Source organism: Salvelinus alpinus, chromosome 31 (assembly GCF_045679555.1).
Source record: "Salvelinus alpinus chromosome 31, SLU_Salpinus.1, whole genome shotgun sequence".
Classification (NCBI taxonomy): domain Eukaryota; kingdom Metazoa; phylum Chordata; class Actinopteri; order Salmoniformes; family Salmonidae; genus Salvelinus; species Salvelinus alpinus.
In genome coordinates, this window is record NC_092116.1 from 31,147,716 (window position 1) to 31,169,648 (window position 21,933).

The 21,933-nt window shown below is 44.8% G+C and overlaps 1 protein-coding gene across 8 annotated transcripts in view; it reads right to left on the reverse strand.

Moving 5' to 3' along the window:
- brms1 (BRMS1 transcriptional repressor and anoikis regulator) overlaps positions 1 to 20,216 on the reverse strand; it is a 32,120-nt gene extending 11,904 nt beyond the window's left edge. For 2 of the 8 annotated variants that reach the window (XM_071378303.1, XM_071378302.1), the window contains exons 1-6: positions 19,458 to 19,986; positions 18,685 to 18,891; positions 17,261 to 17,351; positions 15,748 to 15,875; positions 10,777 to 10,953; positions 7,702 to 7,791 (exon numbers count right to left, since the gene is read on the reverse strand). In XM_071378303.1, coding sequence (XP_071234404.1) covers positions 7,702 to 7,791; positions 10,777 to 10,953; positions 15,748 to 15,875; positions 17,261 to 17,351; positions 18,685 to 18,891; position 19,458 — 694 coding nt within the window. In that variant the 5' untranslated portion in view covers positions 19,459 to 19,986. Of the gene's footprint in view, positions 1 to 1,118; positions 2,053 to 7,701; positions 7,792 to 10,776; positions 10,954 to 15,747; positions 15,876 to 17,260; positions 17,352 to 18,684; positions 18,892 to 19,457; positions 19,997 to 20,097 lie in introns of those variants that run through there. The other 6 variants (XM_071378307.1, XM_071378301.1, XM_071378304.1 and 3 more) reach the window with 6 other exon arrangements.
- Between the last annotated feature and the right edge of the window lie 1,717 nt (positions 20,217 to 21,933).

Here is a 21,933-nt window from a genome sequence, read left to right on the forward strand (position 1 = left end):
AGATCTGGTTGTACTCTTGCGTGGTAGCCTGGTCTCAGATCTGGTTGTACTCATGTGTGGTAGCCTGGTCTCAGATCTGGTTGTGATCTTGTGTGGTAGCCTGGTCTCAGATCTGGTTGTGATCTTGTGTGGTAGCCTGGTCTCAGATCTGGTTGTGATCTTGTGTGGTAGCCTGGTCTCAGATCTGGTTGTACTCTTGTGTGGTAGCCTGGTCTCAGATTTGGTTGTACTCTTGTGTGGTAGCCTGGTCTCAGATCTGGTTGTGATCTTGTGTGGTAGCCTGGTCTCAGATCTGGTTGTACTCTTGTGTGGTAGCCTGGTCTCAGATCTGGTTGTACTCATGTGTGGTAGCCTGGTCTCAGATCTGGTTGTGATCTTGTGTGGTAGCCTGGTCTCAGATCTGGTTGTACTCATGTGTGGTAGCCTGGTCTCAGATCTGGTTGTGATCTTGTGTGGTAGCCTGGTCTCAGATCTGGTTGTACTCTTGTGTGGTAGCCTGGTCTCATATCTGGTTGTACTCATGTGTGGTAGCCTGGTCTCAGATCTGGTTGTGATCTTGTGTGGTAGCCTGGTCTCAGATCTGGTTGTACTCTTGTGTGGTAGCCTGGTCTCAGATCTGGTTGTACTCTTGTGTGGTAGCCTGGTCTCAGATCTGGTTGTACTCTTGTGTGGTAGCCTGGTCTCAGATCTGGTTGTGATCTTGTGTGGTAGCCTGGTCTCAGATCTGGTTGTACTCTTGTGTGGTAGCCTGGTCTCAGATCTGGTTGTACTCTTGTGTGGTAGTCGTTAGCACAGACCCCTTCTCTTCACATTTTGCTGCTCTCAAAAAGGAGTAAATTATTTTTTCCCCGAGCGTCTACACAACCTACTCCACAAGTCAAAGAACCTTTTTGAAACATTTTGTACTCTTAACGCAACATTTATCCACTGCTTTTGTCAAAAATTGCTCAAAGCTCAATACATTTGGGTGTGAGTCATTGATGGACGGCAATATTCAAGCGAATTCAGATCAGGAATGATGCAGGACCACTCAGGAACACTCAACATCTCTTGGAAAGCCAGTCTGGTTTCTTTGACGTTGTCCTGCTGTAAAGTAAAAATCTACCCCAGGGTTTTCAGAAAACTCTATCTTTTCCTATTTAATTTGATCCTGATAAACTCCCAAGACCCTCCTGGTGACAAGCATACCCATAACATGATGCTGCCACCACCACACTACTTGAAAATACAAAAGAGTTTCACTCTGTGTTTTGTTGTACTGGATTTGACTCAAGCCTGTAGTTTTTAATTTAGGCCTGACAAACTCCCCAGACCCTGCTGGTGACAAGCATACGCATAACAAAAACATGAGCTGGCGCACACCCAGAATAACAGTTTGTGTGGAGGTGCTGACTGACGGCCAATAAACTATAAACTATCAAAATAAAGAAAGTCGCACACTCCATGTATAATCTCCCAACAATTTAACGGGTATTTACCAACGTTTCGGCATCACGGTGCCTTCCTCAGGGTGATGTCAGGAATACTGGAACCAGGTTATATAGACAAACAGTGCAATGAGTGTAACCAATGACAACGGAGAGGGGTGTGTCATAATGATTATGTTAATTAGAATTAATTAGTGAAACTGTTCAAACATATTATATGGCATATTAAATATATTACGTTATTGTTATCCTATTGAAACATGATGGAATATTGTACATCATATTAGCGTCAACATACAATATTGTTTCATTCAATTTCACATAATTTCGTATATTTTATTTTTGTTACATGTAATACTGGTTCAACCTGAATATATAATGAGCATCGTCAACAGAGGGAACACATTAAGTGTACGCTAATAAGCTGTAAAAATGATTCTTCAATTTATATGACTTGTTCATAGAGGAAAATGTGTTCATAAGAAGTGTCTGAGATCAAAGTCAATATTCAGACCACTTAGGGGTCAATGTTTTCAGACAGGATATCCTGTCTCCCTTTTGTAGTAGTAGGATCTCGATGTGACCTCCTCTCCTTGGTAGAGCAACATGCTCAATGCCTGTGTATCTTTAGGGAGGAGATGGGATGGTTAGCTTCAACAAAGTGAGCTGCTATTGGATAGTCAGTGTTCTGTCACCTGATTGAGCTGCGATGTTCAGCTATGCACTGTTTTAATTGTCTTTTCGTTTGTCCTACAAAGGCTTTTCCCACATGAACAGGTGAGGAGATAGATGACTCCCGTGGTCTTGCATGAGATGATCCCCCTAACAGGGATTTTTGGACCTGTATGTGGGTGTCTGAAGAAAGACGTTTTTATAGTGCTATTACACTGTGCGCATGAACCAAGTTTGTAGTTCCCATATGGAGTGGGTGTCTAGAGTGTCTGAGTGGGCTCAGGGGGCAGGTCAGATCTCACCAAGCTGTCTCCAATATTGCGACCACACTTATAGACCACCAGGGGGGTCCCTTGAAGAGGTGTTGGTGGAGTTTTTAGTAATTCCTCTCCTGGTTTTGGAGATATTTTCATCATTGCCACATCAAGAGTTTTGTCCTTGTAGCCTCTCATTTTGAAATTAACTGTCTTTTATTTTTTAGCATTGCTGTCAAAATCTGACCGGTGGCCACAGATTCGTTTAACCTTGCATAACTGGTTGTATGGTAGACCATTCCTGAGGGGGAGGGGATGAATACTATCCGCACATAGCAAGGTATTGAGGTCTGTTGGCTGTGTGTACAGGTCTGTATGTAATGCATCATTCTCTTTGATGATCCATAAGTCCAGGTGGTTTATTTTTCTCTCATCAGTCTGCATGGTGAATTTGAGATATTCAAGAACTCTCGTTTAGTAGAGTTTGGAGTTCATTTAGTTCCTGCGGACTTCCTTCCCAGAGCACAAAGACATCATCTATGTATCTCTTCCATAGGAGGATTTTAGAAAGTAAAGGATGTGTCTCTGTTTTAAAAAGGAGTGCTACTTCAAATTGTCCCACATACAGGTTTGCATCGTTTTGGGGGGAAAAAGGGGGAGCCCACGTCTACACACCCCGACTTTGAAGGAAAAGGTCTGACACAAAGACAAAGTAGTTAAAGGATGCTACCAGTTCAGTGAGTTGTAAGATGCGATCATTGGATGGAGCAACGGTCTCTCTGCTGGAGGACGTGTTGAAGCACCTGCAAGCCTCCTGTGTGTGGGATGTTAGTGTACAAGCCCCCTGTGTGTGGGATGTTAGTGTACAAGCCCCCTGTGTGTGGGATGTTAGTGTACAAGCCTCCTGTGTGTGGGATGTTAGTGTACAAGCCTCCTGTGTGTGGGATGTTAGTGTACAAGCCCCCTGTGTGTGGGATGTTAGTGTACAAGCCCCCTGTGTGTGGGATGTTAGTGTACAAGCCCCCTGTGTGTGGGATGTTAGTGTACAAGCCTCCTGTGTGTGGGATGTTAGTGTACAAGCCCCCTGTGTGTGGGATGTTAGTGTACAAGCCCCCTGTGTGTGGGATGTTAGTGTACAAGCCCCCTGTGTGTGGGATGTTAGTGTACAAGCCCCCTGTGTGTGGGATGTTAGTGTACAAGCCCCCTGTGTGTGGGATGTTAGTGTACAAGCCCCCTGTGTGTGGGATGTTAGTGTACAAGCCCCCTGTGTGTGGGATGTTAGTGTACAAGCCTCCTGTGTGTGGGATGTTAGTGTACAAGCCCCCTGTGTGTGGGATGTTAGTGTACAAGCCCCCTGTGTGTGGGATGTTAGTGTACAAGCCCCCTGTGTGTGGGATGTTAGTGTACAAGCCTCCTGTGTGTGGGATGTTAGTGTACAAGCCCCCTGTGTGTGGGATGTTAGTGTACAAGCCCCCTGTGTGTGGGATGTTAGTGTACAAGCCCCCTGTGTGTGGGATGTTAGTGTACAAGCCCCCTGTGTGTGGGATGTTAGTGTACAAGCCCCCTGTGTGTGGGATGTTAGTGTACAAGCCCCCTGTGTGTGGGATGTTAGTGTACAAGCCCCCTGTGTGTGGGATGTTAGTGTACAAGCCTCCAGTGTGTGGGATGTTAGTGTACAAGCCCCCTGTGTGTGGGATGTTAGTGTACAAGCCCCCTGTGTGTGGGATGTTAGTGTACAAGCCTCCTGTGTGTGGGATGTTAGTGTACAAGCCCCCTGTGTGTGGGATGTTAGTGTACAAGCCTCCTGTGTGTGGGATGTTAGTGTACAAGCCCCCTGTGTGTGGGATGTTAGTGTACAAGCCTCCAGTGTGTGGGATGTTAGTGTACAAGCCTCCTGTGTGTGGGATGTTAGTGTACAAGCCTCCTGTGTGTGGGATGTTAGTGTACAAGCCTCCTGTGTGTGGGATGTTAGTGTACAACCTCTCCACGTCAAAAAGTGTGTCTATCTATACCTTCTGGTATCCTTCCTAAGCCCTCGATCAATGAGATCATGTGACTAGTGTCTTTGACATAAGATGGGAGATTCTCAACCATCGGTTTAATGTGGTAATCCACAAATGTAGAGAAACCCATAACATGATGCTGCCACCACCACACTACTTGAAGACACAAAGACTTTGCCTCTGTGTTTTGTTCTACTGGATTTGACTCAAGCCTGTCGTTTTTTAATTTAGGCCAAAACATGTATTTGCTGTGTTGTTTTGCAGTATTACTTAACAGCCATGTTGTAAACAGACGATCTGGAGAGGATTATTCAACACTCACTTTGTCCACCAGAAGAGGACTGGTTCCTCTGGTCTACCCGGCACAGCCAGTAGAGGACTGGCCACCCCTCATAGCCTGGTTCCTCTCTACCCAGTACAGCCAGGAGAGGACTGGCCACCCCTCATAGCCTGGTTCCTCTCTACCCAGTACAGCCAGAAGAGGACTGGCCACCCCTCAGAGCCTGGTTCCTCTGGTCTACCCGGCACAGCCAGAAGAGGACTGGCCACCCCTCATAGCCTGGTTCCTCTCTACCCGGCACAGCCAGAAGAGGACTGGCCACCCCTCATAGCCTGGTTCCTCTCCACCCGGCACAGCCAGAAGAGGACTGGCCACCCCTCATAGCCTGGTTCCTCTGGTCTACCCGGCACAGCCAGAAGAGGACTGGCCACCCCTCATAGCCTGGTTCCTCTCCACCCGGCACAGCCAGTAGAGGACTGGCCACCCCTCAGAGCCTGGTTCCTCTCCACCCGGCACAGCCAGTAGAGGACTGGCCACCCCTCATAGCCTGGTTCCTCTCCACCCGGCACAGCCAGAAGAGGACTGGCCACCCTTCATAGCCTGGTTCCTCTCCACCCGGCACAGCCAGAAGAGGACTGGCCACCCCTCATAGCCTGGTTCCTCTCCACCCGGCACAGCCAGAAGAGGACTGGCCACCCCTCATAGCCTGGTTCCTCTCTACCCGGCACAGCCAGAAGAGGACTGACCACCCCTCATAGCCTGGTTCCTCTCCACCCGGCACAGCCAGAAGAGGACTGGCCACCCCTCATAGCCTGGTTCCTCTGGTCCACCCGGCACAGCCAGAAGAGGACTGGCCACCCCTCATAGCCTGGTTCCTCTGGTCCACCCGGCACAGCCAGAAGAGGACTGGCCACCCCTCATAGCCTGGTTCCTCTCCACCCGGCACAGCCAGAAGAGGACTGGCCACCCCTCATAGCCTGGTTCCTCTCTAGGTTTCTTCCTAGGTTTTGGCCTTTCTAGGGAGTTTTTCCTAGCCACCGTGCTTCTACACCTGCATTGCTTGCTGTTTGGGGTTTTAGGCTGGGTTTCTGTAAAGCACTTTGAGATATCAGCTGATGTAAGAAGGGCTTTATCAATACATTTGATTTGATACAGGTCAGTAATGTGGAACGAATGCAATGTTGTTAAACCCTTTGTATTTTAAAGTATTGTGGCGGCAGCACCATGTTATGGGTATGCTTGTCACCGGCAGGGACTGGGGAGTTTGTCAGGATGGAAAATTAAAATGTGTGTGTAGACTTTCACTAGGCAATGTATACAATGCATTCGGAAAGTAATCAGACCCCTTGACTTTCTCCACATTTTGTTACGTTACAGCCTTATTTTAAAATGGATTTAACACTGTATACTTTGTTATTTTTTCGTCTCATCAATCTAGACACAATACCCATATCGACAAAGCAAAACCAGGATTTTAGACATGTTTGCTAATTATATAAAAAACGGACATATCACATAATTTACATAACTATTCAGACACTTTACTCAGGACTTTGTTGAAGCACCTTCAGCAGCGATTACAGCCTCGAGTCTTCTTGGGTATGATGCTATAAGCTTGGTACACCTGTATTTGGGGAGTTTCTCCCATTCTTCTCTGCAAATCCTCTCAAACTCTGTCAAGTTGGATGGGGAGCGTCGCTGCACAGCTATTTTCAGGTCTCTCCAGAGATGTTCGATCGGGTTCAAGTCCGGGCTCTGGCTGGGCCACTCAAGGACATTCAGAGACTTGTCCCTGAAGTCACTCCTGCGTTGTCTTGGCTGTGTGCTTAGGGTCGTTGTCGTGTTGGAAGGTGAACCTTCGCCCTAGTCTGAGGTCCTGAGAGCTCTGGAGCAGATTTCATCAAGGATCTCTCTGTACTTTGCTCCGTTCATCTTTCCCTCGATCCTGACCAGTCTCCCAGTCCCTGCCACTGAAAAACATCCCCACAGCATAACGCTGCCACCACCATGCTTCACCGTAGGGATGGTGTCAGGTTTCCTCCAGACGTGACACTTGGCATTCAGGCCAAAGAGTTCAATCTTGGTTTCATCAGAACAGAGAATCTTGTTTCTCATGGTCTGAGAGTCCTTTAGGTGCATTTTGGCAAACTCCAAGCGGGCTGTCATGTGCCTTTTACTGAGGAGTGGCTTCCGTCTGGCCACTCTACCATAAAGGCCTGATTGGTGGAGTGCTGCAGAGATGGTTGTCTTTCTGGAAGGTTCTCCCATCTCCACAAAGGAACTCTGGAGCTCTGTCAGAGTGACCATCGGGTTCTTGGTCACCTCCCTGACCAAGCCCCCCCCCCTCAGTTTGTTCAGTTTGGCCGGGCGGCCAGTTCTAGAAAGGGTCTTGGTGGTTCCAAACTTCTTCCATTTAAGAATGATGAGGTCTTGGGGACCTTCAATGCTGCAGAAATGTTTTTGTACCCTTCCCCAGATCTGTGCCTCGACACAATCCTGTCTCGGAGCTCTCCGGACAAATCCTTCGACCTCATGGCTTGGTTTTTGCTCTGACATGCACTGTCAAATGTGGGACATTATATAGACAGGTGTGTGCCTTTCCAAATCATGTCCAATCAATTGAATTTACCACAGGTGGGCTCCAATCAAGTTGTAGAAACATCTCAATGATGATCAATGGAAACAGGATGCACCTGAGCTCAATTTAAGGTCTCATAGCAAAGGGTCTGAATGTTTATGTAAATTAGGTCTGTTTTTTTTTTTTTATAAATCTGCACACATTTCTAAAAACCTGTTTTCAATTTGTTATCATGGGGTATTGTGATGTCATTATGGGGTATTGTGATGTCATTATGGGGTATTGTGTGTAGATTGATGAGGACATTTTGTTATTTAATCCATTTTAGAACAAGGCTGTAACGTAACAAAATGTGGAAAAAGTCAAGGGTTCTGAATACTTTCCTGAAGGCACAGTATATCATAAAAGGAAATGGATGAAATGAAGAGGGAAGTAGGGAGAAGGAATATGGAAGGAGGGAGAGTGATAAAAGAGAGATAAATATTACCAGATACTAGGGCAGCCTTCTTCTTCCTCTCTGGCCGGGACAGACTCCTCCTTTTACACTTCTTCCCTTTTATCTCATCACTCCACCACTCTGAGAGAGAGAGGGAGCGAGAGAGAGAGAGAGAGAGAGAGAGAGGGAGCGAGAGAGAGAGAGAGAGAGAGAGATGGAGAGAAAGAAAGACAGAGAGAGAGAGATGGAGAGAAAGAAAGAGAGAGAGAGAGAGAGAGATGGAGAGAAAGAGAAAGAGAAAGAAAGAAAGAGAGAGATGGAGAGCAAGAAAGAGAGAGAGAGAGAGATGGAGAGAAAGAAAGAGAGAGAGAGAGAGAGAGAGAGAGAGAGAGAGAGAGAGAGAGAGAGAGAGAGAGAGAGAGAGAGAGAGAGAGAGAGAGAGAGATGGAGAGAGATGGAGAGAAAGAAAGAGAGAGAGAGAGAGATGGAGAGAAAGAGAGAGAGAGAGAGATGGAGAGAAAGAAAGAGAGAGAGAGATGGAGAGAAAGAAAGAGAGAGAGATGGAGAGAAAGAGAGAGAGAGAGAGATGGAGAGAAAGAGAGAGAGATGGAGAGAAAGAGAGAGAGAGAGAGATGGAGAGAAAGAGAAAGAGAAAGAAAGAAAGAGAGAGATGGAGAGCAAGAAAGAGAGAGAGAGAGAGATGGAGAGAAAGAAAGAGAGAGAGAGAGAGAGAGAGAGAGAGAGAGAGAGAGAGAGAGAGAGAGAGAGAGAGAGAGAGAGAGAGAGAGAGAAAGAGATGGAGAGAGATGGAGAGAAAGAAAGAGAGAGAGAGAGAGATGGAGAGAAAGAAAGAGAGAGAGAGATGGAGAGAAAGAAAGAGAGAGAGAGATGGAGAGAAAGAAAGAGAGAGAGATGGAGAGAAAGAGAGAGAGAGAGAGATGGAGAGAAAGAGAGAGAGATGGAGAGAAAGAGAGAGAGAGAGAGAGAGAGAGAGAGAGAGAGAGAGAGAGAGAGAGAGAGAGAGAGAGAGAGAGAGAGAGAGAGATGGAGAGAAAGAAAGAAAGCGAGAGAGAGATGAAGAGAAAGAAAGAGAGAGAGAGATGGAGAGAAAGAAAGAGAGAGAGAGATGGAGAGAAAGAAAGAGAGAGAGAGATGGAGAGAAAGAAAGAGAGAGAGAGATGGAGAAAAAGAAAGAGAGAGAGAGATGGAGAGAAAGAAAGAGAGAGAGAGATAGAAAGAAAGAGAGAGAGAGAGAGAGAGATGGAGAGAAAGAAAGAGAGAGAGAGGGAGATGGAGAGAAAGAAAGAGAGAGAGAGGGAGGGAGAGAGAGAGAGCGAGAGAGATGGAGAGAAAGAAAGAGAGAGAGATGGAGAGAAAGAAAGAGAGAGAGATGGAGAGAAAGAAAGAGAGAGAGAGAGAGAGAAGAGAAAGAAAGAGAGAGAGAGAGAGAGAGAGAGATGGACAGAAATAGAGCGGGAGGGAGAGAGAAAGGAGAGAGATGGAGAGAAAGAGAGGGAGGGAGAGAGAAAGAGACAGATGTTAATTCCTGAAAGACAAACATGTAGGTGAACTTTTGAAGAGTGTCTTCAAATCTCAAATTTCTGTCCTGCTAGAGCTCCCCCCCGGATCAACTGTAAGTGCAGTTATTGCTAAGTGGAAACGTCTAAGAGCAACAACGGCTCAGCCGCGAAGTGGTAGACCACACAAGCTCACAGAATGTACCCGTCGAGTGCTGAAGTGCGTAAAAATTGTCCGTCCTCGGTTGTAACACTCACTACCGAGTTCCAAACTGCCTCTGGAACCAATTTCACCACAGGAACTGTTCGTCGGGAGCTTCATGAAATGGGTTTCCATGGCCGAGCAGCCGCACACAAGCCTAAGATCACCATGTGCAATGCCAAGCGTCTGCTGGAATGGTGTAAAACTTGCAGCCATTGGACTCTGGAGCAGTGGAAACGCGTTCTCTGGAGTGATGAATCACGCTTCACCATCTAGCAGTTCGAAGGACAAATCTAGGTTTGGCGGATGCCAGGAGAACGCTACCCGCCCGAATGCATTGTGCTAAGTGTTAAGTTTGGTGGGCGGGAATAATGGTCTGGGGTTGTTAGACAATTCTGTGCTTCCAACTTTGTGGCAACAGTTTGGAAAAGGCCCTTTACTGTTTCAGAATGACAATGCCCCCGTGCACAAAGCTAGGTCCATAGAGAAATGGTTGGTCAAGATCGGTGTGGAAGAGCCCTGACCTCAACCTCATCGAACACCTTTGGGATGAATTGGAACGCCGACTGCGAGCCAGGCCTAATCGCCCAACATCAGTGCCCGATCTCACTAATACTCTTGAGGCTCAACGGAAGCAAGTCCCCGCAGCAATGTTCCAACATCTAGTGGAAAGCCTTCCCAGAAGAGTGGAGGCTGTTATAGCAGCAATGTTCCAACATCTAGTGGAAAGCCTTCCCCAGAAGAGTGGAGGCTGTTATAGCAGCAATGTTCCAACATCTAGTGGAAAGCCTTCCCCAGAAGAGTGGAGGCTGTTATAGCAGCAATGTTCCAACATCTAGTGGAAAGCCTTCCCCAGAAGAGTGGAGGCTGTTATAGCAGCAATGTTCCAACATCTAGTGGAAAGCCTTCCCCAGAAGAGTGGAGGCTGTTATAGCAGCAATGTTCCAACATCTAGTGGAAAGCCTTCCCCAGAAGAGTGGAGGCTGTTATAGCAGCAATGTTCCAACATCTAGTGGAAAGCCTTCCCAGAAGAGTGGAGGCTGTTATAGCAGCAATGTTCCAACATCTAGTGGAAAGCCTTCCCCAGAATAGTGGAGGCTGTTATAGCAGCAATGTTCCAACATCTAGTGGAAAGCCTTCCCCAGAAGAGTGGAGGCTGTTATAGCAGCAATGTTCCAACATCTAGTGGAAAGCCTTCCCCAGAAGAGTAGAGGCTGTTATAGCAGCAATGTTCCAACATCTAGTGGAAAGCCTTCCCCAGAAGAGTGGAGGCTGTTATAGCAGCAAAGGGGGGGACCAACTCCATATTAATGCCCATGATTTTGGAATGAGATGTTCGAAAAGCAGATGTCCACATACTTTTGGTCGTGTAGTGTAGTTCTGATGTGCTTGCATCTGTCTGTGTACCTGAGGTGAGGTCTACACTCTGACTATCCTCCTCCAGCCGTCTGATCTTGTCCAGCAGTTCTGTCTTCATAGCATCGAACAACAATGTCCTCTCGCTCTCTAGATGTTGTCGAGCTCCCTGCAGCTCACACTCGTACCTGTGTTGGATCACCTGCAGACACAGTTCTCTGTACACACCTGGACAGAGAGAAACAAAGAAAATACACTCAAAAATCATTTCAATAAAACGACAGAAAATGTATTAATTTCGCCTTCAGGTTTAATTGTAAGTAAAAAAATTAAGTTGTAATTTCATTATCAGCCACAATGTGTGCAGAGCTGCATAATATGTCATAATAGTAGTAGTTGTTGTGTTGCAGTAGTGTATTAGTAGTGGCAGTAGTAGTAGAAGTAATAGTAGAAGTAGTAGTAGTAGTAGTAGCAGTAGTAATACTACTATTAAACTATTACTACTACTAGTACTATCAGTAGAATTAATAGTAGCGGCAGCAGTAGTATCAGAGGTAGTAGTAGTAATAGTGCTGTAGTAGTAGTATTAATAGTAGCAGTAGTAATAATGTAGTAGTTGTAGTAGTATTAGTGGTTGTGGTCATAGTTTTAGTAGCAGTAGTAGTAATAGTGTAGCAATAATAGTAGTAGTAGTAGCAGCAGTAGTAATAGTGTAGCAATAATAGTAGTAGTAGTAGTAGCAGTAGTAATAGTGTAGCAATAATAGTAGTAGTAGTAGCAGCAGTAGTGGTAGTAGCAGTAGTAGTAGTAGTAGTGGTAGTAGAAGTAATGGTTGTAGTCGTAGTATTAGTAAAGGTAGTAGTAGTAGCAATAATGTAGTAGTAGTAGCAGTGGTTGTAGTCGTAGTATTAGTTGTAGTAGTGGTAGTAGCAGTAGTAATAGTGCAATAATAGTAGTAGTAGTATTAGTAGTAGTAGAAATAATAGTGTAGTAGTAGTAATAGTAGTAGCAGTAATAGTAGTGGTGGTAGTAGTAGTAGCAATAGTAGTAGTAGTTGTAGTAGTATTAGTAGAAATGGAGTAATAATAGTATTAGTAGTAGTAGTAGTAGTGGTTGTAGCCGTAGTAGTATTAGTAGTGCTAGTAGCAGTAGTAGTAATAGTTTAGTAATAGTAGGAGGAGTAGCAGTAGTAATAGTAGTCGCAGTAGTAGTAGTCATGGTATAAGTGTTAGTAGTAGTAGTAGTAGTAATAGTGTAGTAGTAGTAGTAGTAGTAGTAGTAGTAGTAGTAGTAGTAGTAGTAGTAGTGGTGGTTGTAGTTGTAGTATTAGTATTAGTACTAGTAGCAGCAGTAGTAGTAGCAGTGGTTGTAGTCGTAGTATTAGTAGTGGTAATAGCAGTAGTAATAGTAGTCGTAGTAGTAGTAGTCGTGGTATTAGTGGTAGTAGTAGTAGTAGTTATAGTAGTAGTAGAAGCAGTAGTAGTAGTAGTAGTAGCAGCAGTATTAGTAGTAGTGGTTGTAGTATTAGTAGCAGTAGTATTAGTGGTAGTAGTAAGAGTGTAGTAACAGTAGTAGTAGTAGTAGTAGTAGTAGTAGTAGTGGTTGTAGTCATAGTAGTAGTAGTAGTAGTAGTAGTTGTAGTTGTAGTATTAGTTGTTAGTATTAGTAGTAGTGGTAGTAGTAGTAGTAGTAGTAGTTACCTGCGACCTGTGTGTGTAGCTTCATGTTGTGGTGTTGTAGTAGTGTAGTAGCAGTAGTAGTAGTAGTGTAGCAGTAGTAGCAGTAGTATCAGTGGTTGTAGTCATAGTATTAGTAGTGCTAATAGCAGAAGTAATAGTAGTAGCAGTAGTAGTGGTTGTAGTAGCAGCAGTATTAGTAGTAGTGGTTGTAGTATTAGTAGCAGTAGTAGTAGTAGTAATATTAGTGGTAGTAGTATTAGTAGTGCTGGTTGTAGTATTAGTAGCAGTGGTAGTAGTATTAGTGGTAGTAGTATTAGTAGTAGTGGTTGTAGTATTAGTAGCTGTAGTAGTAGTATTTGTGGTAGTAGTAGTAGTAGTAGTAAGAGTGTAGTAATAGCAGTAGTAGTAGTAGTAGTAGTGGTTGTAGTCGTAGTAGTGGTTGTAGTCGTAGTATTAGTTGTTAGGATTAGTAGTAGTGGTAGCAGTAGTAGTAGTGGTTACCTGCCACCTGTGTGTGTGGCGTCATGTTGTGTTGTTGTGGTAGTGTAGTAGCAGTGTAGTAGTAGTGTAGTAGTAGTAATAATGTAGTAGTAGTAGTAGTAGCAGCAGTATTAGTAGTAGTGTTTGTAGCATTAGTAATAGTAGTAGTAGCAGTATTAGTGGTAGTACTGTAGCAATAGTAGTAGTAGTAGCTGCAGTAGTAGTAGTGGCATTAGTGGTTGTAGTCGTAGTAGTTGTAGTATTAGTTGTTAGTATTAGTAGTAGTAATAGTAGTAGTGGTAGTAGTCATAGTATTAGTTGTTAGTATTAGTCGCAGTATTAGTACTAGTAGTAGCAGTAGTATAGTAGTTACCTGCCACCTATGTGCGTAGCGTCATGTTGTGTTGTTGTAGTAGTGTAGTAGCAGTAGTAGTATTAGTAGTAGTAGTGTAATATTAGTAGTAGTAGTAGTAGTAGTAGTAGTAGTGTAATAGTAGTAGTAGTAGTATTAGTAGTAGTTGTGTAGTAGTAGTAGTAGTAGTAGTAGTAGTAGTAGTAGTAGTAGTGTAATAGTAGTAGTAGTATTAGTAGTAGTAGTGTAATAGTAGTAGTAGTGTAATAGTAGTAGTAGTAGTAGTATTAGTAGTAGTCGTGTAATAGTAGTAGTAGTGTAATAATAGTAGTAGTAGTATTAGTAGTAGTAGTGTAATAGTAGTAGTGTAGTAGTAGCAGTACTAATAGTAGAAGTAGTGTAGTAGTTACATGCCACATGTGTGCGTAGCGTGATATTGTAGTAGCAGTGTAGTAGTAGTAGTAGTAATAGTAGTGTATAGTAGTAGTAGTGTAGTAGTGATGTAATAGTAGTAGTAGTGTAGTAGTGATGTAATAGTAGTAGTAGTGTAGTAGTAGTAGTGGTGTAGTAGTAGTGTATGGTGGTAGTAGTGTAGTAGTAGTGTAATAGTAGTAGTAGTAGTAGTGGTGTAGTAGTAGTGTATAGTAGTAGTAGTGTAGTAGTAGTGTAATAGTAGTAGTAGTAGTAGTAGTAGAAGTAGTAGTAGTGTAATAGTAGTAGTAGTAGTAGTAGTAGTTGTAGTAGTGTAATAGTAGTAGTAGTAGTAGTAGTAGTAGTAGTAGTAGTTGTAGTAGTGTAATAGTAGCAGTAGTGTAGTAGTAGTGTAATAGTAGTAGTAGTAGTAGTGCAATATTAGTAGCAGTTTAGTAGTTGCAGAGTAATAGTAGTAGTAGTAGTAGTGTAATAGTAGTAGTAGTAGTAGTGTAGCAGAGTAATAGTAGTAGTAGTAGTAGTAGTAGCAGAGTAATAGTAGTAGTGTAGTAGTATTAGTAGTAGTGTAATAGTGGTAAAATAGTAGTAGAGTAATAGTAGTAGTGTAATAGTAGTAGTAGTAGTAGTGTAATAGTAGTAGTAGAGTGTAATAGTAGTAGTAGTAGTAGTAGTGTAGTAGTGTTGTAGTAGTAGTAGTAGTGTAATAGTAGTAGTGTAGGAGTAGTAGTAGTTACATGCAACCTGGGTGCATAGCGTCATGTTGTGTTGTAGTAGTATTAGTAGTGTAGTAGTAGTAGTAGTAGTGGTGTAGTAGTGCAGTAGTAGTAGTAGTAGTAGTAGTGTTGTAGTAGTGTAGTAGTCGTGTAGTGGTGTAGTAGTAGTGTAGTGGTGTAGTAGTAGTAGTATTAGTAGTAGTTGCAGAGTGGTAGTTGTAGTATTAGTAGTTTTGTAGTAGTAGTGTAGTAGTAGTAGTAGTAGTAGTAGTAGTGTAGTAGTGCAGTAGTGGTGTGGTGGTAGTAGTAGTGTAGTAGTAGTGTGGTAGTAGTGTAGTAGTAGTAGTGTAGTGGTGTAGTAGTGTGGTAGTAGTTGTAGTATTAGCAGTGCTGTAGTAGTAGTGTAGTAGTAGTGTAGTAGTAGTGTAGTAGTAATAGTAGTAGTGGTTGTAGTCGTATTAGTGGTTGTATTCGTAGTATTAGTTGTTAGGATTAGTAGTAGTGGTAGCAGTAGTAGTAGTGGTTACCTGCCACCTGTGTGTGTAGCGTCATGTTGTGTTGTTGTAGTAGTGTAGTAGCAGTATAGTAGTAGTGTAGTAGTAGTAATAATGTAGTAGTAGTAGTAGTAGCAGCAGTATTAGTAGTAGTGTTTGTAGCATTAGTAATAGTAGTAGTAGCAGTATTAGTGGTTGTACTGTAGCAATAGTAGTAGTAGTAGCAGCAGTAGTAGTAGTGGCAGTAGTGGTTGTAGTCGTAGTAGTCATAGTATTAGTTGTTAGTATTAGTAGTAGTAGTGGTAGTAGTCATAGTATTAGTTGTTAGTATTAGTCGCAGTATTAGTACTACTAGTAGCATTAGTGTAGTAGTTACCTGCCACCTATGTGCGTAGCGTCATGTTGTGTTGTTGTAGTAGTGTAGTAGTAGTAGTAGTGTAATAGTAGTGTAATAGTAGTAGTAGTAGTATTAGTAGTAGTAGTGTAATAGTAGTAGTAGTAGTAGTAGTAGTAGTAGTGGTGTAGTAGTAGTAGTAGTAGTATTAGTAGTAGTAGTGTAATAGTAGTAGTAGTAGTAGTATTAGTAGTAGTAGTGTAATAGTAGTAGTAGTATTAGTAGTAGTAGTGTAATAGTAGTAGTAGTAGTGTAATAGTAGTAGTAGTGGTATTAGTAGTAGTAGTGTAATAGTAGTAGTGTAGTAGTAGCAGTACTAATAGTAGTAGTAGAAGTAGTGTAGTAGTTACATGCCACATGTGTGCGTAGCGTGATATTGTAGTAGTAGTGTAGTAGTAGTAGTAATAGTAGTGTAGTAGTAGTGTAGTAGTAATAGTAGTGTAGTAGTGTAGTAGTGTAGTAGTGTAGTAGTAGTTACCTGCCACCTCTGTGCGTAGCGTCATGTTGTGTTGTAGTGTTGCCAGTGGTTCTCTGTATTCTCCTGCTTTACCAGTCAACACCTCATCTAGCTTCACCTTAACCTGGTTCAACCGCTCACGAAACAACCTACACACACACACACACACACACACACACACACACACACACACACACACACACACACACACACACACACACACACACACACACACACACACACACACACACACACACACACACACACACACACACACACACACACACACACACACACACACAAGATTGGTCAGTCAATCAATCAGTCTATATTCTGTATTATATATCTAAGCAATAATGCACGAGGGGGTGTGGTATATGGCCAATATACAATGGCTAAGGGCTGTTCTTAAGCAAGACGCATCGCGGATGGCCTGGACACAGCCCTTAGCCGTGGTATATTGGCCATATATCACACCCCCTCGGCCATATACCACAAACCCCCAGTGGTGCCTTACTGCTATTATAAACTGGTTACCAACATAATTAGAGCAGTAAAAATAAATATTTTGTCATACCAGTGGTATACGGTCGGATATACCACAGCTGTCAGCCAATCAGCATTCAGGGCTAGAACCACCCAGTTTATAAAAGTACCACGGCTTTCAGCCAACCAGCACTCCGGGTATGACAAAACATGTATTTTGACTGCTCTAATCACGTTGGTAACCAGTTCATCATAGCAATAAGGCACCTCGGAGGTTTGGGTTGTATCCAGGCACTCCACGTTGCATCGTTCATAAGAACAGCCCTTAGCTGTGGTATACTGGCCATATACCACACTCCCTCGGCCATATACTACACCCCCTCGGCCATATACCACACCCCCTCGGCCATATACCACACCCCCTCGGCCATATACCACACCCCCTGGCCATATACCACACCCCCTCGGCCATATACCACACCCCCTCGGCCATATACCACACCCCCTCGGCCATATACCACACCCCCTGGCCATATACCACACCCCCTCGGCCATATACCACACCCCCTCGGCCATATACCACACCCCCTCGGGACGTTAGGGCATTCTAGAGCGTGAATTATTTCCCTATAACACACGGTATATTTGCATGTTAGAATTCAACGGCTATAGTTAATTTGTACAAGTTTTCTTTGAGTTGTTTTTTGAAAGCAAAAACAATTCTAATTGGTCAGCTAAACGTCTGTTTGTTTGGTTACCACGGTAACTACCGTAGCTTATCTAGTAAACTTGCTTTGTCACTTCTGGTGGATGTTGAACACATTTCCACCTACAAATGAACACGTTTCTAGTAGCAAAATATGCAACTCCGTGGAAGGTTAGTTCCACTCCGCTAGCATGTCGTGGATCACACCTTCCAGGTCGTTTATTATTTTCCTTAAAATGCTTAGCCCCTTGTCGATTATCCCTTAAGAAAAGTTAAGCCTTTTCCTAAGCCTTGGATCAACCAATCAATCAACCGATTAATCAATCCATCAATGAGACTTACTTGTCTTTCAGTTCCAGGAACTGTTTCTCTAGGTCTGACATCTCATCTAGGCACTCTCCTCTCCTCCTCTCACAGTCCTCATCATCCATCTCTAGAGAAAGAGAGACAGAGGGAGGGGAGAGGGGGGGGGGGGGAGGGGAGAGGGAGGGAGGGGGAGAGGAGGGGAGAGGAGGGGAGAGGGAGGGGGGAAGGGGGGAAGGGGAGAGGAGGGGAGAGGGGGGGGGGGGGAGGGGGAGAGGGAGAGGTGGGGGGAGGGGAGAGGGATAGGGGGGAGGGGGAGAGGAGGGGAGAGGGGGGGGGAGGGGGAGAGGTGGGGGGAGGGGAGAGGGATAGGGGGGAGGGGGAGAGGAGGGGAGAGGGGGGGGGAGAGGGAGGGGGGAAGGGGGGAAGGGGAGAGAGAGAGGGAGGGGGAGAGGGGAAGGAGAGAGAGGGAGGGGGAGAGGGGAAGGGGAGAGGGAGAGGTGGGGGGAGGGGAGAGGGATAGGGGGGAGGGGGAGAGGAGGGGAGAGGGGGGGGGAGGGAGGGGGGAAGGGGGGAAGGGGAGAGAGAGAGGGAGGGGGAGAGGGGAAGGAGAGAGAGGGAGGGGGAGAGGGGAAGGGGAGAGGGAGAGGTGGGGGGAGGGGAGAGGGATAGGGGGGAGGGGGAGAGGAGGGGAGAGGGGGGGGAGGGAGGGGGGAAGGGGGGAAGGGGAGAGAGAGAGGGAGGGGGAGAGGGGAAGGAGAGAGAGGGAGAGGTGGGGGGAGGGGAGGGGAGAGGGAGAGGTGGGGGGAGGGGAGAGGGATAGGGGGGAGGGGGAGAGGAGGGGAGAGGGGGGGGGAGGGAGGGGGGAAGGGGGAAGGGGAGAGAGAGAGGGAGGGGGAGAGGGGAAGGAGAGAGAGGGAGGGGGAGAGGGGAAGGGGAGAGGGAGAGGTGGGGGGAGGGGAGAGGGATAGGGGGGAGGGGGAGAGGAGGGGAGAGGGGGGGGGAGGGAGGGGGAAGGGGGGAAGGGGAGAGAGAGAGGGAGGGGGAGAGGGGAAGGAGAGAGAGGGAGAGGTGGGGGGAGGGGAGAGGGATAGGGGGGAGGGGGAGAGGAGGGGAGGGGGGGGAGGGGGGAAGGGGGGAAAGGGGAGAGAGAGAGGGAGGGGGAGAGGGGAAGGGGAGAGGGGGGAAGGGGAGAGGGAGAGGGGGAGGGGAGAGGGAAGGGAGAATGAGAGAAAAGAGAGAGAAAGCAGGGAGAGGGGGGAGAGAGAAAGAGCAGGGAGAGGGGGAGAGAAAGATAGAGTGGGTGAGAGAGAAAGAGCAGGAAGAGAGAGAGTGAGTGGGAGATAGGGAGAGTGGGAAAGTAGTGAGACTTTTAGTTGCTCTTCATGTCAGTAAAGAAATTGTCTAAAAAGGAAAAAAACTAAAGAGAAAACTGTCCTCTCATCATTCAACAGTTATCTTACCTGAACTCTCCTCTTCCTCCTCTTCCTCCTCCTCGCTATCGTCCGAGTCACTCTCCCTCTCCTCTGTGCTCTCCTCCATGGTTTCCTCCTCCCCCTCTCTTCTCTCCCTCTCTTCCTCCATCTCTCCATTGGCCTCTGGTAGTTCACTCTCTCCCTCCACCTCCATCTCCTCCTCTGGTTCTCTGAGGGAGGGCTGGGCCGGCATCACTGAGAGAAAGAGAGAGGGAGATGGGGGAAAGAAAGACGGGAACTAGGTTAGCACGCACCGTTAACTAGCTAGCCATTTCAAACCGGTTACACATATAAAAATTACACTTTTAGCCATGTTTTAAGGCTATAAAGTGTTTGTTTACATTTACATTGTTTAAAAACAATGGAGAGAAAAACTATATATTTGGGGTTCTGATTATGGGGTATGACAGCTGAACAAAGCTCATGAGGGATTTATCAGTTATACTCTTCAATAATCAATTGGTATTTCATTCATTGATTATATTAATTCATTTATAAGTCCAAAAATGTATGTAGCAACTCACGATTCTAGTTTTGAGTTTTATAACATATTTATAACCTATATAGGCCTAACATAGTAACCTATTTACAAAATAGGTCTAATGTATGCATTTATACACAAATATTAATTACACCCTATAATCAACAATTCGGTAGACAACAAATCGTCATAACCATCAGTATTCCTACCAGCTTTATCCTCCATCTTCTAGGCTTTTTTGGGACAGAAATATAGCATTATAGAAATATAGTCTACTTACTGTCATTTTACCGGTATGTCAACAACAGCAAAAGTAGGCTAGCGGCGGGCCGGTGGCGCAGTGGTCATCCGAGAGACTACACCGGATGGTCCTTCCAACTCGAGAGCTACCGTATGGCTTCCGTGATGTCGCCTGCCCTGAGATCATACTGTAGGAATTGTTCCCGAGGCGGCGGCCTTTCGCGACCAAACGAATACAAAAAAATGTTTACCGAATATTGCATTTGAAATCGTTTTATTAGGCTATCCAACGGACAAACGTCTAATTCCTGGATTGGTCATTTATTTGCTTTTGACAGCAAACGTATGCGAGATCACTCTCCCTGTCTGCGACAGAGGTGGTAGTTGTTAACATTGTAGCCATATCGAAACGTAGTGTCATCATTTCGCATATAAAGTAAAGTAGCCTAAATGTTTTCCCGAGTTCTTTCACAGCACCGCTGCCATGTATGATGCAAATATGAAACTGTATTAACGGAGGAATAGCGGGTTGTTTTTGGACGCCAATTTGCTGTTCTAGCGCGGATTATGAAGAAGAAGATAGATAGAGATAGGCAGATGATCAACTAGGCTGTAGACCAAATAACAAACGGTAGTAAAATACGGAAATGCAGCATAAATAACAAAAATCGCCTACTTACCTTTTACGGTTTGTATCTTCTATACTCCAATACTATGAAGTACAGTTATATTATAACAATATTCAAACTAGGCTACTTCCTTTAGTTGCAGATCAGTTCTACTGCTACTTTTGCCGGACTCTAAAATTCTAGTCTAGCCAATCAATGCAGAGCTCTAATACCTGCCCAGCCAATAGAAACCATCCTGTGAGATATTACTGTACTGTCCTAGCCAATCAGAGACCGAAAATGAGATCTCGACAACCAATAGGTTCATTAAAAAAAAAGGGTTTCTTGAAGCAGTGGAAATTCAATCAATGTCACAAATAGTATGTGTTTTCAAGGATTCCTGTATATTTATGCATTTCCACCAGTGGAGGCTGCTGAGGGGAGGATGACTCATAATGGCTGGAATGGAGTGAATGGAACGACAGGTCAAACCCCTGTTGAGGACGACGAGCACACAGACGAGCTTCCCCGAGACGGATTCTGACAGTTTGTGCAGAAATTCTTTGGTTGTGAAAAACCCAGTTTCATCAGCTGTCCCGGTGGCTGGTCTCAGACGATCCCACAGGTGAAGAAGCCAGACGTTGAGGTCCTGGGCTGGCGTGGTTACACGCGGTCTGCGGTTGTGAAGCCGTTCGGACGTACTGACAAATTCTCTAAGACGACATTGGAAGGCGGCTTATGGTAGAGAAATGAACATTCAATTACACGCTCCCTCAAAATTTGAGACATCTGTGGTATTGTGTTGTGACAAAAATGCAAATTTAAGAGTGGCCTTTTATTGACACCAGCAAGAAGCTGTTTAATCATCTTCTTCATATACCAAAACCTGTCAGGTGGATGGATTATCTTGGCAAAGGAGAAATACTCACGAACAGGGGATGTAAACAAATTTGTGCACCAAATTAGAGAAATAAGCTTTTTGTATGTATGAAACATTTCTGGTATTTTACATTTCAGTTCATGAAACCATCACTTTACATGTTGAGTTTATAGTTTGGTTCAGTATACAGTACATTATAAAAGTGGGATGTACTTATTATTAGGTGTGGATACAGGCCTCAGCCGACGACGACGATGAGATCCGGAGAGCTGAAGAGGAAGATGCCACTATAGGCCCATTCTATTCTATTGGCATTTGCAGTGGAATTTGTCCCAGAAAAAAAACAATCTATTTGAGATACAAAAACACAATCCCTACTCCCCCTGGGTTGTGACGACAGCATGGATGCATTAGCTGCAGTAGTTACATCCTGCAGGTGGTGTTAAAGCCATTTCCAGTGTCATAATGTGTTGTCACACCCACCACATGAACACACACACACACACCCTTTAAACATATTTTTTATTAAAGTTGCATAAAAGTGTAACAGCATTGTGGTAAAACAAACAAAAAAAACCCGTCGCTACATTTTTGTTCTTCAGTTTATTTTTTTTGTTATTTTTTGTTATTAAAACACATCACTTCTAAAACAGCATTTCAATATTCAAAATTGTCGTACAGTAAAAAAAAAAAAATGTCTGACACACTCAACAACAGGCTATCAGGGTCGCTTCCCAAATGGCACCCTATTCCCTATTATAGTGCACTACTTTAGACCAGGGCTGGCACCCTATTCCCTATCTAGTGCACTACTTTAGACCAGGACTGGCACCCTATTCCCTATATAGTGCACTACTTTAGACCAGGATTGGCACCCTATTCCCTATGTAGTGCACTACTTTTGACCAGAGCCGGCACCCTATTCCCTATATAGTGCACTACATTTGACCAGAGCCGCTAGGTTAGTACTGTAAGTAACCATGTCCGAGCCATAACAACCCATAGGCTCCTGTCCTTCCTCCTCTTCC